Consider the following 15,376-nt stretch of genomic DNA (forward strand, 5'->3'; position numbering starts at 1 on the left):
TGCAACAATCTACCTTTTTAATCTCTCATTTCTATACTCTAATCCCCTTTTTATCCTTCAGAAAGAGATCCTTGAGTCTGCCCACTTTGTTTAGCTTTTTTCCTGACCATGACCAATAATAGCTTGTAACCAATCTCCCTAAATGATGACAAACATCTATAGCCCATTGACCAAAAGCCACCTACCCCGCTTCTTGGGATGTGGCGTCATGTTTTCTAGACTGCTTTCTGTTGCCTGAGGGATATGGCATCTTTAAGAGACCCTGGGAAAGTTGGGGTAGCAATCCAGTGCTGGGAAAACTAGCTGTAACTTTTGTTGTCCAGTCTCTGTGCAATGGGAAAGTACAAGTCCTGACTGAAGTAGTCTCTGAGGCTGGGCCATTTCAGCCAGCAGCCTTGAAGCTGTTCTGGATGCAGAACTCTAAGGATATTGCAACAGAGCCATTTTGAGGGGCTGGATCACCTGGGCTACCTGTTTTCATTGGTGTCTGGTCCCTTGCTCTGAAAATACACAAGTATGGAATGTGCAATGAACACAAGTCAATTAAAGGTGATTTCTTGTTTTGTATTTGGGTCAGGTAAAAGGCATCTATGAACTTTGTAAGTCCATTTGGACTGTATAACCAAACTAATATGAATTTATCCTTGCCGTATGAAAAGATGGCATGTAATAATAAGTCATGAGGATTCTGTAGCCAGTAAGATCATATCTCATCTCACAGTTGTTCCCATGTAAAGGATTTACACGTCACCTGTCCTATAATCTTTTTGACTTCCTGCCCCATATGTGTAGCCAAGATACTCAGGAGGTCTCTCCGGGTCAAATATGATCGCTGGAAGGAATTCACAGCCTTTTGTTTTCTGTGGAAACAAAAGGCAATGCCTTGTCTACTTTCATTTTGAAGTTAAGACATTTTAAAAATATATAGTTAATTTAGCAATTTCCAAAATCCGGTGTCTCTTAGCAGCTGTTGTTTTTTTATATATTAGCATTTAAAAAATTCAAAGTTAACAAGATACCATGTAGGATCCAGACACCCTGTGTATTTTACATCTTTATGTGTCTTTTTGTTGTTCCTACTTTACTCCCTCCTAAAAGACTTTCTTACCTAGTAGATTTTGGTTTAGTTTGTGCTTTTGAGATCAATTCATCTATCATATCATCTACCTAAAATGAGATCTCCTAGAAAGGAGTTCTTACTCTTTGAAGGCTAAGAAATTGAGAGCTAGCTATAATTGATATTACGGTAAATAAACTTACAATGTGGATTGTCTAATATGTTATTTTTGCTATTTGAAAAACGCTATAACTGTACTTATGTACATTCTGTGATTTTTTTTTTCTTACTGGGTTTTATTATTCACTCTTCTCAATACAGGGTAAAGCTTACACTAGAGGGTCTGGAGGAAGATGATGATGATAAGGTGTCTCCTACTATTCTTCACAAAATGTCCAACAGCCTGGAGATATCCTTAATAAGTGACCATGAGTTCAAATGCAGGCACTCACAACCAGAATGTGGGTATGGCTTACAGCCTGATCGCTGGACTGAGTACAGCATACAGACAATGGAGCCCGATAACCTGGAACTAATCTTTGACTTTTTTGAGGTGAGTAGTAGTTTCAATGAGGGACTAGGCAGAGAATTTAGGCATGAACTTATGTTTGTATATGATCAGATTTTGCTCCTTAGGAAAACTTAGTGGAGCAGAATAAGCAACTTCAGTAGAATTATTTTTAATCGGGACAAGATGTATGTGTCTATTAAGTAATATAATATAAAACTTCCAAAGACCTTTTCGATGGATTGAGTAGAGAGGGTGGAAGTCAGTTTATTTTATTTTTTCCCTAATAAGACCTTTTGTAGCCCTTTATGTTGACCTCTAACTCAGTATGTTGTCAGGAAGGACCTTAATTATAGGCATGGACATCTATGCCTAGTTTCTGTGGGGCTGCAAATGGGATCAGGTCGTCATGCATGCTAGACATTCTCAACTGAGCTACATCCTCAGCCTCAAATGTATTTTTTTATTGTAACAAGTCACTATGATGGTAGATTTATTTTATAACTTAATATGTTTAGCAACAAGTAAATAAAAAATTTTTTGTATACATGTATGTACATGATGCCATGTGCTCATGTGAAGGTCAGAGGACACTTAGGGATTTGGTCCCCTCCCCCACTTTTGGTTTATTGAGACAGTTTCTTAGTAGCTATGGAGCCTGTCCTGGAACTAGCTCTTGTATTCCAGGCTGGCCTTGAACTCACAGAGATCCGCCTGCCTCTGCTTCCCAAGTTCTGGGATTAAAACTTTGCACTACCCCCACCCAGGAATATTTGGTCCCTTCTGTATGTAGGTCTGGATTCTGAACCCAGGTTTCCAGATGTACTGCTTGGTTTTTTAATTTGACACAAACCTAGGCATGTTAGGGAAGAGGGTATCCTACTAGAGAAAATGCGTTCATAAGATTGGTCTGTAGGCATATCTGTGGGTATTTTTTTGATTGACAATAGATGTGGGGAGCCAAGCCCATTGTGCCATCCCTGGGCAGGTGGTCTTGGATGGCATAAGAAATCAAACTGAGAAAGATGTGAGGAGCAAGCTTTTAAGCAATGCTTCTGTATGACCTCTGCTTCAGTTTTGGTCTCCAAGTTCTTGCCTTGTTTCCTGCCTTGATTTCCCTGGTTGTTGAACTAAAAGTTGTAAGACAAAATAAACCATTAACACCCCCCCCGCCAAGTTGCTTTATTTAGGTCATGGTATATCATCACAGCAGTAGAAAAGTAACTAAAACACCAGGTAAGCATACTTTTTACCTGCTCAGCTATCTATGCCGGGCTTTGAAAAAGCTATGCTGAGGCCCCAACTTAATAACACATAGGACTGTTAGCTTGTTTGCTTTCTGCAAGTAATACTTGCTTGATACCTTCCTTAAAGTCCTTATACAGTGTCCTGTAAATTATATGTACTGGTTCTCAGCCGCTAGGTCCTTTGCTGCCCCTGCTGATTTCTGTTTTTTTGAGAATATGCTATGACAGTGGTAATATCTAGCTACATTTTCTTGATAGCAACAGAATTCAAGATAGACTTAAACATACTGAGTGAAACTTGTTACATATGATTGAAAGTTTTGTAAATTTTGAATTATTCAATTTGGTGGTATTTTTAGATACTTTTGTGAGTGTCCTTTTGACTGTCTCTTAATATATAAGATCTAATGTAAAAATTATAGAACTAAACTTAACATGATGGGAATTGTTAAAAATATAGTATGAAGTTTTGGTTGAACATTTTTTTAATTACTCATGTGCCTACCTTAAGATTTTACTACAAATATACTCCCTGCCTTGGCCTTCTAAGTGCTGGTCACAGATAAGTGTCACCATGCTTGACTCTATCATGTGTACATTTATCTTTGAGGCGGGGTTTCATGTAGCTCAGACTAGCTTGAATTGCTGTGTAATTGGACATGACCTAGGAGCCAATCCCAGTCCTCCTACTTCCTCTTCCCAAGTGCTAGAGTTATTGACATGTACCACCATGTCTGCTTTTGTCCAGTGCTGGGGATCAAACCTAAGGCTTCATAATACATAGGCAAGTACCATACCAATTGAGCGTCTAGTTCTAGATTTCTTTCTCATTAGTTGTCTGCATAGAGTCCAAGTTTACATGAAAGCTTTTTGGGGGATGGAAATTAACTATGTTTAAAAATTTCGGGCAGTTCAGAAAGGTGGCTCAGTGTTGCAGTCTTTCTTTTTGAACTGCAAGCCCACAAATAATGACATTGTAACATGATGGGGCTGGCTTGTTGGGGTATCTGTCCCATCCGGCACCCCAGAGCCGGCATATCCCAAAGAGAAATCACACACAGGACTCCATATGATTATAAAACTGATTGGCCCATTAGGTCAGGCTTTTTGTTAACTCTTATAACTTATGTTACCCCATTATCCTTATCTACGTTAGCACATGGCTCCATACCTTTCTCAGCAGGGCAAGTTACATGCTGCCTCTTCGGTGGTCTGCGCAGGAGTGGCAGAGGAACTTCCCTGCTTCCCAGAATTCTCCTGTTCTCATTGCAACACCTCTACTTCCTGTCTGGTTTTCCCGCCTATACTGCCTGCCTGGCCAATCAGCGTTTTATTAAAATATGATTGACAGAATACAGACAATTCTCCCGCATCATTTCCCTCTTTTTTTTTTTAAACAAAGGAAAATACCCATAATCCATTTGTTGGGAAAGTGGGCGTAGTATTTCAGGCTACTTCCTGCTGATTGGGGGCATTGATGATCTTATGGGGACATAAAGAAAATTTAGAGTTATAATCAAGTCCTGACTGGAGTATCCTATGAGTCTTGATCATCTCAGGCAGCAGTCTTGAATCTGTTCTGGATGTAGAACTCAGACATCTGGGCCATCTGTTCCTGTCGGAGATTTCTCAGGTGGCCGTCCTTGATCATACTGGATTTTTCTTAACTCAGAATGAATCCACAACCTCTCATTTTCTGTGGAAACAAAAGCAAAATCTCTTCTCCAAAGTAACAAACCTTTTGACTTCAGTTTTGAAACCAAGGTATTTTCAAAATACCTATCTTGGGTTAGTTCAGCAGCATTTATAAACAAAAGTCTTTTAGCAGCTATTGCTCCTTCCTCAGCATTCAAACAATTCAAAGAGAGCATAATAACATACAGTATCAAGATTCTCTGTGTATTTTCCATCTTTATGTGGCTTTATTTCAACCTCTATTTCTTTTATTTTTACTTTTAATTTTTGGCTTTTGAGACAGGTTCTCTGTATATATCTTTGTCCTGGAATAACTCTGTAGACCAGGCTGTCCTTGAACTCACAGAGATCCTTCTGTCTCAGCCTCCCCAGTGCTGGGCTTAAAGGTGTGTGCTACCACACCTTGAACTCACAGAGATCTGTCTCTGCCTCCCAGGCATTGGGACTAAAGGTGTGTACCATCACACCTTGAGGTCATAGAGGTCAATCTACCTCTGCCCCCTTGAAATCACAGAGGTCAATATGCCTCTGCCTCCCAGGCATTGGGATTAAAGGTGTGTACTACCACACCTTGAACTCACAGAGGTCAATCTACCTCTGCCCCTTGAAGTCACAAAGGTCAATATACCTTTGCCTCCCAGGCATTGGGATTAAAGGTGTGTACCACCACACCCTATGTCTCCGTTTTCTTTTTTTTTATTTTTAATGACTTTAATCTTTAGCCTGCATATATTTTTAACACATTGTAAACCATTTAGAGGTTTTCTTCCTCTTTGAATTTCTCTTTATTGTATATCTCTCTTTTTCTGACCATATGAGCCTTTAATTTACTAAGCAATATGGAGAGCAGTGGCTTTGACGGCTAGATCCAGCCCATTCCCCAGCTCTCCAGTCTCATGGCTGAGATACCAGCCAGAACTGTGTTCACTGCCACAACTCTATGACGTTTCAAGGTCCTTGCTAGCAAGCAAGTTGCAGCATTCTGCTCACAGACCATATTCAGTAGGACTGCCTGCCTGAAAGAGTCAGTTTGCTCTGGCAGGACAGCCCAGAAAGCCGGCATTTTAAAACAGCATAGCTTTTTTCCTGCTATAGCTGAAAACTGAAAAGCATGTGTTCAGCTTTTCATCAACACCGTTTAAGTGTTTCACGGCTGAACCTCTTAAAGGAGCTACAAAGTTTTGCAGCTGAAGCTGAGTCAGGAAGCCTCTCTTAGATGAGAGCACTTGCTTGCCTCTAGCAAACAGAGCAGACCCGAGAAATTGCTGCTACCAAGAAAACATGTTTTACTCTATTCTTTTCCAAACTTTCTCAGGTTTTCTGTGGATGCAGTTATCCATGTGGGTGCCATATGTAACACGAGGGGGCCGGGTCTGCTTGTTTGGGGGTTTTCTGTCCTGCCCAACCCCCCAGCTGTTTAGTCCCAAAGAGAAATCACACACAGGACTCCATATGATTATAAAACTGTTTGGCCCATTAGGTCAGGCTTTTTGTTAACTCTTATAACTTATGTTACCCCATTATCCTTATCTACATTAGCACATGGCTCCGTACCTTTCTCAGCTGGGCAAGTTACATGCTGCCTCTTCGGTGGTCTGCGCAGGAATGGCAGAGGAACTTCCCTGCTTCCCAGAATTCTCCTGTTCTCATTGCATCACCTCTACTTCCTGTCCGGTTTTCCCGCCTATACTGCCTGCCTGGCCAATCAGCATTTTATTAAAATATGATTGACAGAATACAGACAATTCTCCCGCATCATGACATGGAGACTTATTAATTATGAAAGCTTGACCTTAGCTTAGACTTTTTCCCAGTGAGCTTTTACAACCTAATTAACCCATATTTTTTTAAATCTACGTTCTGCTATGTGGCTTGGTTACTTTTTAGTATGGCACATGTGACTTGCTGGTGAAATCCCCATCTCACTTCTTCCCAGAGCTCGCTCTCTCTCCCTGGAATTCCCACCTAGTCTCTCCTGCCTAGCTTTTGGCCGTTCGGCTCTTTATTAAATCAATCAATAAGTGCCTTAGGCAGAGACACATCTTTACAGTGTACACATATATTCTGCAACAGCTCAGTGGTTAAGAGCGCTTTCTGTTTCTGTGGAGGACCTGAGCTCTCTCCTGTAGCTCTAGCTCCAGGGGTTCTGACTCCTCTTCAGACCTCTACAAGCACCTTTTTTAAAAGTTTTTTTACTGGGTCCAGTGAAAACATGGCTCAGTGGGTAAGGGTGGTGCTTGCTTATAAGCCTGATGATCTGAATTCAAAATTCCTGGTCTCACATGATGGAAGAGGCCCCAAATTTGGTAAGTTGTCCTCTGACCTCTACATGTATGCAGTGACATTTGCAAGTCAAATCTCATTCTCTCCCTACACACAATTTTTTTAAATGTTAAAAAATATAAATAAGAATTAGGACATTCTGAACTGCTTTTTAAAAATTTTTTTTTTAGGAAGATCTTAGTGAGCATGTAGTTCAGGGTGATGCTTTTCCCGGTCATGTGGGCACAGCATGCCTACTGTCATCTACAATTGCTGAGAGCGAGAAGAGTGCTGGAGTCCTTACTCTCCCCATCATGAGCAGAGTTTCCAGAAAAACTATAGGCAAAGTCAGAGGTAAGTTGGGGAGGAGCAGATAGGCCCTTAAAACTAACCTAAGCTTGTGCTAGAATTTATACTAGTTTAAATTATTTGCAAGTGATGAAGACAAAATAAACAATTTGCTTTCATTATTAATAGGATAATAACACTTGAAGAAGCATACTTACTGAATTTTCTGCATTAGTTTTGCCTTGATCTTGTTTGATAGAAATTACCAAAGCTGGTTCTATTCAGATGTCGCTTAGCTCATAGTGGTCTTTTTAATCATACCCCCCCCTTCCCTATGGAAGTTGACTTTATCGTCATCAAGCCGTTACCAGGATACAGCTGTTCTATGCAGTCTTCATTTTCCAAATATTGGAAGCCAAGAATACCACTGGATGTTGGACATCGTGGTGCAGGGAACTCAACAACAACTGCCCAGTAAGTTTCATATTTGGATGGGATTACCATTCATTAGCTCGTACTTGGTGAGATTAATGAATTTGCCTGCTAAGTATCTGAAAATGCCTTTTCATTACCATTAGAATTAAATGAAAGTGATGGTAGGAGAAAATGATTACTGTTTTAATAGAAACCAAGTCTCTCCTGGGATAATGTTCAATCTTTTTTATATACTGCATGCGTAATGAAAAAAACATTAAAAATGGAAAACCAGGAGGGAGATTTTTATGCAGAAAGCTTTTTTTGTCTCCTTTTTATCTTTGATTGTTGTTCTTGGAAGCTGCTCCCTGTGGGTCTTAATTTCCTCACCTGTTAAAGTTACCTGTATTGAGTGCTTCTTTGTTACCTACATAGCCATAGCTCTAAGGAAGTATATAGTAAGTTCAGTCTAGGCTTTATCAGATAACAAATGCCAGCCCAATAAAGTTGTTTCCCTTCTAGTTTTATAACTCTTTCAGTGGCGTACTTAATTGCCAGAGGCTTTCTTCTGTAAAATTTAATCCCACCTTTAAAAACATAGGGGTTTTTTTGGTGTTTTGTTTGTGTGTGTGTGTTCATGTGTGTACAATACTCATGGAATATAGAGGGCATCAGATCATCCATAGCTGGAGTTACAGCTTGTGTGTGTAGTAGGAGCCAAACTTAGATCCTCTAGAAGAGCGCATGCTGTTAACCACTGAACCACCTCTTCAGTTCCCACATTGTTTTTTAAAGAGTGATTTTTAGTTTGCTTTGGGTATTGTGGTTATCATTATGATATTATAATAGGTCTCCAAACCAAGTCAGTTTACATTTAAGGAAGAAACATTTCCAAGTTTCCTGTCAATAAGCTCTGTGGGTGTCACTCTGTACCTTTGACACCAGGTTACTGAATGGAGCTTGTCTGGCAGCCAGCAAGCCCCAGCAGACCTCTTCTGCCTGTCTACTGCAACACTGGGGTTTTAGCATATACAGCCATCCCTGGCTGCTGGTTTTGTTTTGTTTTGTTTTGTTTTTAAGCATGGTTGCGGACATCATGGGTGCTGCAATCTGAACTCAAGTCCTTATGCTTGAGTAGCAAGCACTCTTTCCCATTGAGCTATCCCTCTAGCATCTTTCCTTCTTTTTCTTAATGAAATCTACCCTTGGTGTGTCAGTCGTTCCCAGTTTCCCATCTTTTTCCAGTATGAAGACATTTCTAGGCTTTATTGCAAGTAGTAAATTTCTTCTGTCTTAGTTTCTTCATGCCCTTGAAAAGGATTGCTTTCCTTAATCAGGCACCTCATTTGTCTCCAAGAAAAAAAAAATCCAAGTACAGGGAAGGTATGTGTTGTGATGTGGAATGCATCTATCATTATAAGTAATAGATATAACTTGTATTTATGAAGTAAGTGCACATATCATTCAAATTTGTTCCCTATCATATTTTGAGTATAACAAAATTAGCCTCTGTATAAAAGGTAAGTCCTGTTTTTACTGTTGAAGATGCTTACTGCAGTGTTTCTTTTCTTTAGTACTTATGACTACTTCTCTATTTCAGGCTGGCTAAAGTACAGGAAAATACTATCGCTTCTTTAAGAAATGCTGCGAGTCATGTAAGCACCATTTCTTTCCTTTCTCTCTCTCTCTCTCTCTTTGTTTTTTTTTTTTTTTGGTTTTTTGAGACTGTTTCTCTGTAGCTTTGGAGTCTGTCCTGGAACTAGCTCTAGTAGACCAGGCTGGCCTTGAACTCACAGAGATCTACCTGCCTCTGCCTCCCGAGTGCTGGGATTAAAGGTGTGTCTCCACCATTTACTTTCTTTAAATAACTTTAGATTGTTGAAATAGAGACAGAGAACTCTTCCAGATTGTACTAACTGATAGAAAGAAAACTATTCCTTGTTCTGAAAATGTTTCTGAGTGAAGAATAAATGTCTTTTGATGTGTATGTATGTGTATGTTTAGGTTTGTGGTGAGGATTCACATGTAAATAACAGAATAATAACCAACCTTTTAAGACATTTTGTGTGTATGAGTGTTTTGCCTGAATGTGTGTAAGTGTACTGCATGTGTTCCTTGTTTTCTTGGAGACCAGAAGGTGTCAGATCCCCTGTAGCTGGAGTTACAAACCTTTGGGAGATGTCCTGTGGCTGCTGGAACTGAACCCACATCTTTTGAAATAGCAACAAGTGAATAAGAACTTTAGCCGCTTTCTCCAAACCTTCCACACATACTTTTTTTGGGGGGGGGCGGCTCTTTCTGTCTCAAAAATAGAGAAACTGGCCTAAATTGTCTGATATAACCAAGCTGGCCTTGAACTTTGGTGGGTACCTGCTTTTGTTTTTCAAGTGTTGCCATTATGCGAATGAGCCACCATGCACCCTTCCCACCTGTTTTTTTGAGATAAAATGTTCCTAATGGCTGGTTTTAGTTTAGAAATAATGCTTACAGAAGGTAGTGATTTTATATAACACTTCATTGCATTTTATTATTTATTGGGGGTAGGACGCTAGCACATGTCTACATGTTATGGTATACATGGGGAAATCAGAGGACAGCTTGTAGGAATTCTGTCTCAGCAACCTCCTCCTACCATGTCAGTCCCAGAAATTAGATTTAGGTCATCATTCTTGTTGCCAAGTGTTCCTACCCATTGAACTGTCTTCTGGCTGTCTTTATATAACACTTTTAAAAATGTATCAATACATATATAAAATACCATATCGAATAAAATATGTTATTCTATACTCTTAAAAGAAAAAATAAACTTGATTATGTTAAATTTCTTCTTTTATCCAGTCACAAAGTATCAGTTTATTTTGCTTACTTTACCTGACCAAGAAACTCAGACTCTAGACTTAACTGGTGTGTGGGATGAGAGGGCATCTCATCCTTTTCCTTTCCGTATTTTTTCACAGTGGCTTCCATGTTCCTTATAAAGTAGTTTAAGCCAGCCATAGTGGTGCTTATCTTTAATCCCAGCACTTGGGAGGCAAAATAGGAGGATCTCTTTGAGTTGGAGAGTTCCAGGACAGACAGAGCTAAATAGAAAGATACTGTCATTCCCCTATCCCCCAAAAAAGAATTGCATGGTGGAGACTGTAACATGAGGGCTGGCTTGTTGGGGTTTCTATCCCACCCGGTACCCCACAGCCAGCAAATTCCAAAGGAAAATCAATCACACAGAGATCTCTTTAAGTTATAAAGCTGATTGGCCCATTAGGTCATGCTTCTTATTAGTCCTTGTAACTTATATTAATTCATTATCATTATCTATGTTAGCCACACGGCTCAGTACCTTTCTCAGCTGGTCAGGTTACATGCTGCCTCTTCGGTGGTCTGCGCAGGAGTGGCAGAGGAAGCTTCCTGCCTCCCAGAATACTCCCAGTCTCTTTGCTCCACCCCTACTTCCTGTCTGGCTTTCCCGCCTATACTGCCTGCCTGGCCAATCAGCGTTTTATTAAAATATGATTGACAGAATACAGACAATTCTCCCACACCAGGAGACAGGAAGATTAACATGTATTTGAGGCTAGCCTAGGCTAGATGAACCTGTCTCAAAAAACCAAAAAGAAAAAAAATGAATTTTTTTTTTCGTACAACAGATTGAATCTAAGACCTTAGGCAAGTCCTAGATCATTGGACTATATTAAGTTCATCTTGCTTTTGCTGGAATTGTAACCAGTGCTTTTCTACCCAAATTCGTAAACATAATCCACTGTGGATTACTTAATGTTAATATTAATATCTGTTCATATTTTACCTCTCTGAAATCAGAATAGCTTGATTCATGGTTTAATTAGCAACATTTTCCCTCTTTTTCTTAGTAGTATATGACATTTTATCATTTATGGCATCTTAAATTGGTTATAGTAATTACTTTAGTATTTAAAAAGTATTTGGAGAGCCAGGCATGGTGGCACACACCTTTAATCCCAGCACTTTGAAGTCAAAGGAAGTGAATTTCTGTACATTCGTGGCCAGACAGGGCTACACAGTGAGGTCCTGTCTCAAAAAAATTAGTATGTAATTTTCCCTTTTAGTTGAAAGATATTCTAATCTAATATAATACCAGACCATAGTTCATAATTTGGAACTAGTTTTAGATCATTGTTGCTAACTAAGCATCATTTGCCTCTTAGTAAAGTTTTCTTTTAAATGAATGATTATATAAAATAAAATATTTTAAGTAGGAAGATGTGACGGCAAGTAGTTGGACTCTGAGGAAGTGGTGTAGTTTGTGCTCTTGCCGAAACTGTGTGGTATTTTCTTATTTAAAGCCATAAAACTTTCCTGCTTTGGAAATCAACAGGAAGAGTGCTAGAGAGATGGTTCAGTAGCTGGCTGCTCTTTCAGAGGACCTGGGTTCAGTTCCCAGCACCCACACAGTGACTCACAGCTGCTTGTGACTCCAGTGCAAAATTATAATTTTACTCTAAACAAAAATTTTGATTTGTGTTGAGAAATGTGTTGTCTACCAGTATTTTGTTTCAAACACTTGCTTCCTTTTCTTTTATCAGGGTGCAGCATTTGTAGAATTTGATGTCCACCTTTCAAAGGACTTTGTGCCTGTGGTATATCATGATCTCACCTGCTGTTTGACTATGAAAAAGGTATTTTGAAATTTCTGTATTTCCTACTCAATGTCATAAAATATTTAAAAAAAGAAATTTTGTTACATGTTTAGTTTTTTGTTAAAGTTAGTAAATTCATTTTCTTAGTGAAATACTGCCAATTCTTAAGCCCTTATAATATTAAGACATAGGTTTGATGGGAATAATGATTTCCATAAGTCAGGTATCAGTGCTGATAAATTTGCCTTTTGATATTGCCGATGAAGGGACCTGCCAGGTACTTTCTTCATTTTGTCAGTATTATGTATTCTGGCCTGGATCATACAGGGAGAAGAGAAGAAATTTTTTCCCAGGACCCCACATGTTTCTGCATCATATCTCAAATCAGTCAGCTGGCACAGTTTAGCCAAAGCTACAAGGTACCACAGTGGAGTGGTGTGGAGTTAGTATATCGAAGGCCTTAGTCAAGGCAGGCTAGATGGGAGAGTTAGGAAGAAAGGAAAGCCTGTGGTTGAGAAAAGAAATGTTCAGAGCTAAACTTCAACACCAATCCCTGTCTTGGTGAATGATGGAATTTGATGGCTACTGAGCAGTGAGACAGGTGCAGCAGAAGCAGAAAGAATGGAGAGGAAGGCATGATACAGGGAAGAGTCCATAGGGAGGCTTAAAAATACATGTAGAATCCTAAGATTTATCATTATTATTGTAAGAACATAATTGTCTGTATTCTGGCCTGGAGCATACAGGTGAACTTCCTGCACTTTTAAAATAATGGTTATCATTTTCATGTGAGCTGGTTTAAAGTCGAGGCCAGTTTGCTGCTATGTAGAGCACTGTAGCTGACCCGAGTGTTGGACAGAATCTGACAGGATGCTGGCTCTGCCCGCTTCGCAGATGGATTCTAAGCAGACCTCAATAAGAACCCTCTGTCTTTGTGAAATATGTCAGGAGGGTAAAAAGATTCATCTACACTATTGATGACGGAAGCAGAATACCCAAGGACCAATAGTGAAGGTGGTTTTTGCTGCAAGAGAATACTATTTCTAAAATAGCTTATTGTAGAGTCTTACTAATCTCTTATTGTCAACAGACTATCTTGCTATGAAGTTGAATCTGAATGAGTTAATGAGGGAATGAAAGTGATGAATTGTATATTTTTACCTTGAGTTTTATTTCTTTATTCCTTTTTTAGGCTTTTGTTTGTTTGTTTTTTAGTTTTTTTGAGACAGGGTTTCTCTGTGTATTTAGCCCGTCGCTGTTCTGGAACTTGCCTTGTAGACCAGGTTGGCCTCAAACTCACAAAGATCCACCTGCCTATGCCTTTCGAATGTTGGGATTAAAGGTGTGTACCACTACTGTCCGGCGAGTTATATTTTTTAAGTTATGTGTAAAAACAGTTTCTCCATGTCCATTAAAAAAATGCAAGTAGTTCAAAGAGTGAAATGAATGACAAAGCTCCCTCCCCCTCCCTTGATCTCATTTCCTTACTCTTAATAGTTTCTTGTGTGTCCTTCCAGAAAAAAATTGTGCACACACAGGTTTGTACCAATGTTCATGAGTAAATATATTTGTGCAATGGCTTTTAATGTTGAGTTAATTTAATGGTGTTACCTTAGCTCATTTCATTAAGAGAGTGGTACTTCCTACAGCATAACACTTGATACGGCTTTAAGATTAGATCTGCCTGTGGAGAGAACATGCTCGATAATAGTTTCTAAATATTGCTTATAGATAATCAGACACATATTCATGGAAATTTCTTTGTGTGGCTGCTACTTTTAGTCAAGTTAGGTATTTGAAAAGCTTAGAAAAAATAGAAACTTACTTGCAGTATTAATTCGCTTATAATACTTGCATGTTGATTTCCTAGGCATGTAGCATGGATAAATATCAAATGAACACTGCATGAAGGAGGCAGTGAAAATGATGCCTGACGTCATGCTCGGTCACCAATGCTTCCACCCCTTCCAGATGCCTTTTTCTTCCAGATACTGGATGCCTCCGTTAAAAACAAAAGCCAGGGACTGGGGTGTAGCTCAGAGAGAAGAGCTTTTGTCTAGCATGTGCAAGGCCATAGACTCTTATAAGCCTACAGGGCAAGGAGCCAAACAAGAGCTCCTGTAGTATTAGGTCCTTCTGACTTAATACTACAGCATGGGGTCACGATGGGTTCATGATGCCTACCTAAGAGCTATCTCACCTTCAGTAAATTGAGGTTATGGGTGTATGTAGTACAAACATTCAGAAATAGTAAAACAGATTAATGTCTCCCTCTCTCTTTTCTAATAGAAATTTGAAGCTGATCCAGTTGAATTGTTTGAAATTCCAGTAAAAGAATTAACATTTGACCAGCTCCAGTTATTGAAGGTATTAACAGTGACACAAAAATATGGATTTTCCTTCAGCTTTAGTATGATTTGCATTTGTCTGATTTAGTAATATTCTCTGCACTTAAGAATAATTATGCATTCAACATACATAAAGTATATTTTAGTTTCTGGTCTAATTGAGGGACGGGTTTATGCTCATCTCCAATTTTCTTTGCTGGTATCATGAGTTCCATTCTTAGAGGAATTAGCCTATAAGTCTTAGCTGTAGAGTATGTGTTCACAGTCTTAGGTTGCTTCTGTCTGTAGATGGTCTGTAGAACCATCATGTTTTGCAATAGGACTTATGTGATAGTTTTATTCATATTTCAGATCTTAGTATATTTTGTTTTGCTGTGTTACTTTGCTTGATTCTGTGTCTCATCCCTGTTAGATACTTAAGTTAATAACTAGGTAGAAATAGTTTCCTAACTTAAGAGTTTTTGTTTTGGTTTGGTTTTTTAAGACAGTGTTTCTCTGTGTGTATCTCTGGCTGTCCTGGAACTCACTCTGTAGACCATGCTGGCCTCAAACTCATAGAAATCCACCTGCCTCTATCTTTGAGGGATCAAAGTTGTGTGCCACCACTGCCTGGTAACTTAGGGTTTTTTTTTTCTTTTACCCCGTAAGTATTTGGTAATGATTTTATATAGAAAGTACCATAATGCTTAGTGCTTATTATTAAACTAGTAATTCCACATTTTGTCTGTTCTAGCTTTGTAGCTTTTCTAGTTACTTTTAATTGCCTTTAATTACTAGTTACCTTCATAAACTATGGATTTTTTTCTAATTGTATTTTGTTTGTTTGTGTTCTAGCTTTCTCATGTGACTGCACTAAAAGCCAAAGATCGGAAACGTATGTGCCAGTTTGCAATCACTGCTTTTGTTTTATGATTGGCATTGATAGGATGGATATTTCCCATTCA

General features: G+C 39.0%; 1 protein-coding gene across 4 annotated transcripts in view; it reads left to right on the forward strand.

Annotated features, from left to right (window-relative positions):
• Positions 1–15,376, forward strand: part of Gpcpd1 (glycerophosphocholine phosphodiesterase 1) — a 58,219-nt gene that overhangs the window by 27,021 nt on the left and 15,822 nt on the right. For 3 of the 4 annotated variants that reach the window (XM_085696753.2, XM_085696754.2, XM_085696756.2), the window contains 8 exons: positions 1,379–1,610; positions 6,961–7,123; positions 7,399–7,531; positions 9,072–9,126; positions 12,031–12,123; positions 13,602–13,622; positions 14,374–14,451; positions 15,267–15,306. In XM_085696753.2, coding sequence (XP_085552879.2) covers positions 1,379–1,610; positions 6,961–7,123; positions 7,399–7,531; positions 9,072–9,126; positions 12,031–12,123; positions 13,602–13,622; positions 14,374–14,451; positions 15,267–15,306 — 815 coding nt within the window. The remainder of the gene's footprint in view (positions 1–1,378; positions 1,611–6,960; positions 7,124–7,398; positions 7,532–9,071; positions 9,127–12,030; positions 12,124–13,601; positions 13,623–14,373; positions 14,452–15,266; positions 15,307–15,376) is intronic. The other variant, XM_085696755.2, reaches the window with a different exon arrangement.

The sequence above is a fragment of the Myodes glareolus genome, chromosome 10 (assembly GCF_982192425.1).
Source record: "Myodes glareolus chromosome 10, mMyoGla1.1, whole genome shotgun sequence".
Taxonomy (NCBI): Eukaryota; Metazoa; Chordata; class Mammalia; order Rodentia; family Cricetidae; genus Myodes; species Myodes glareolus.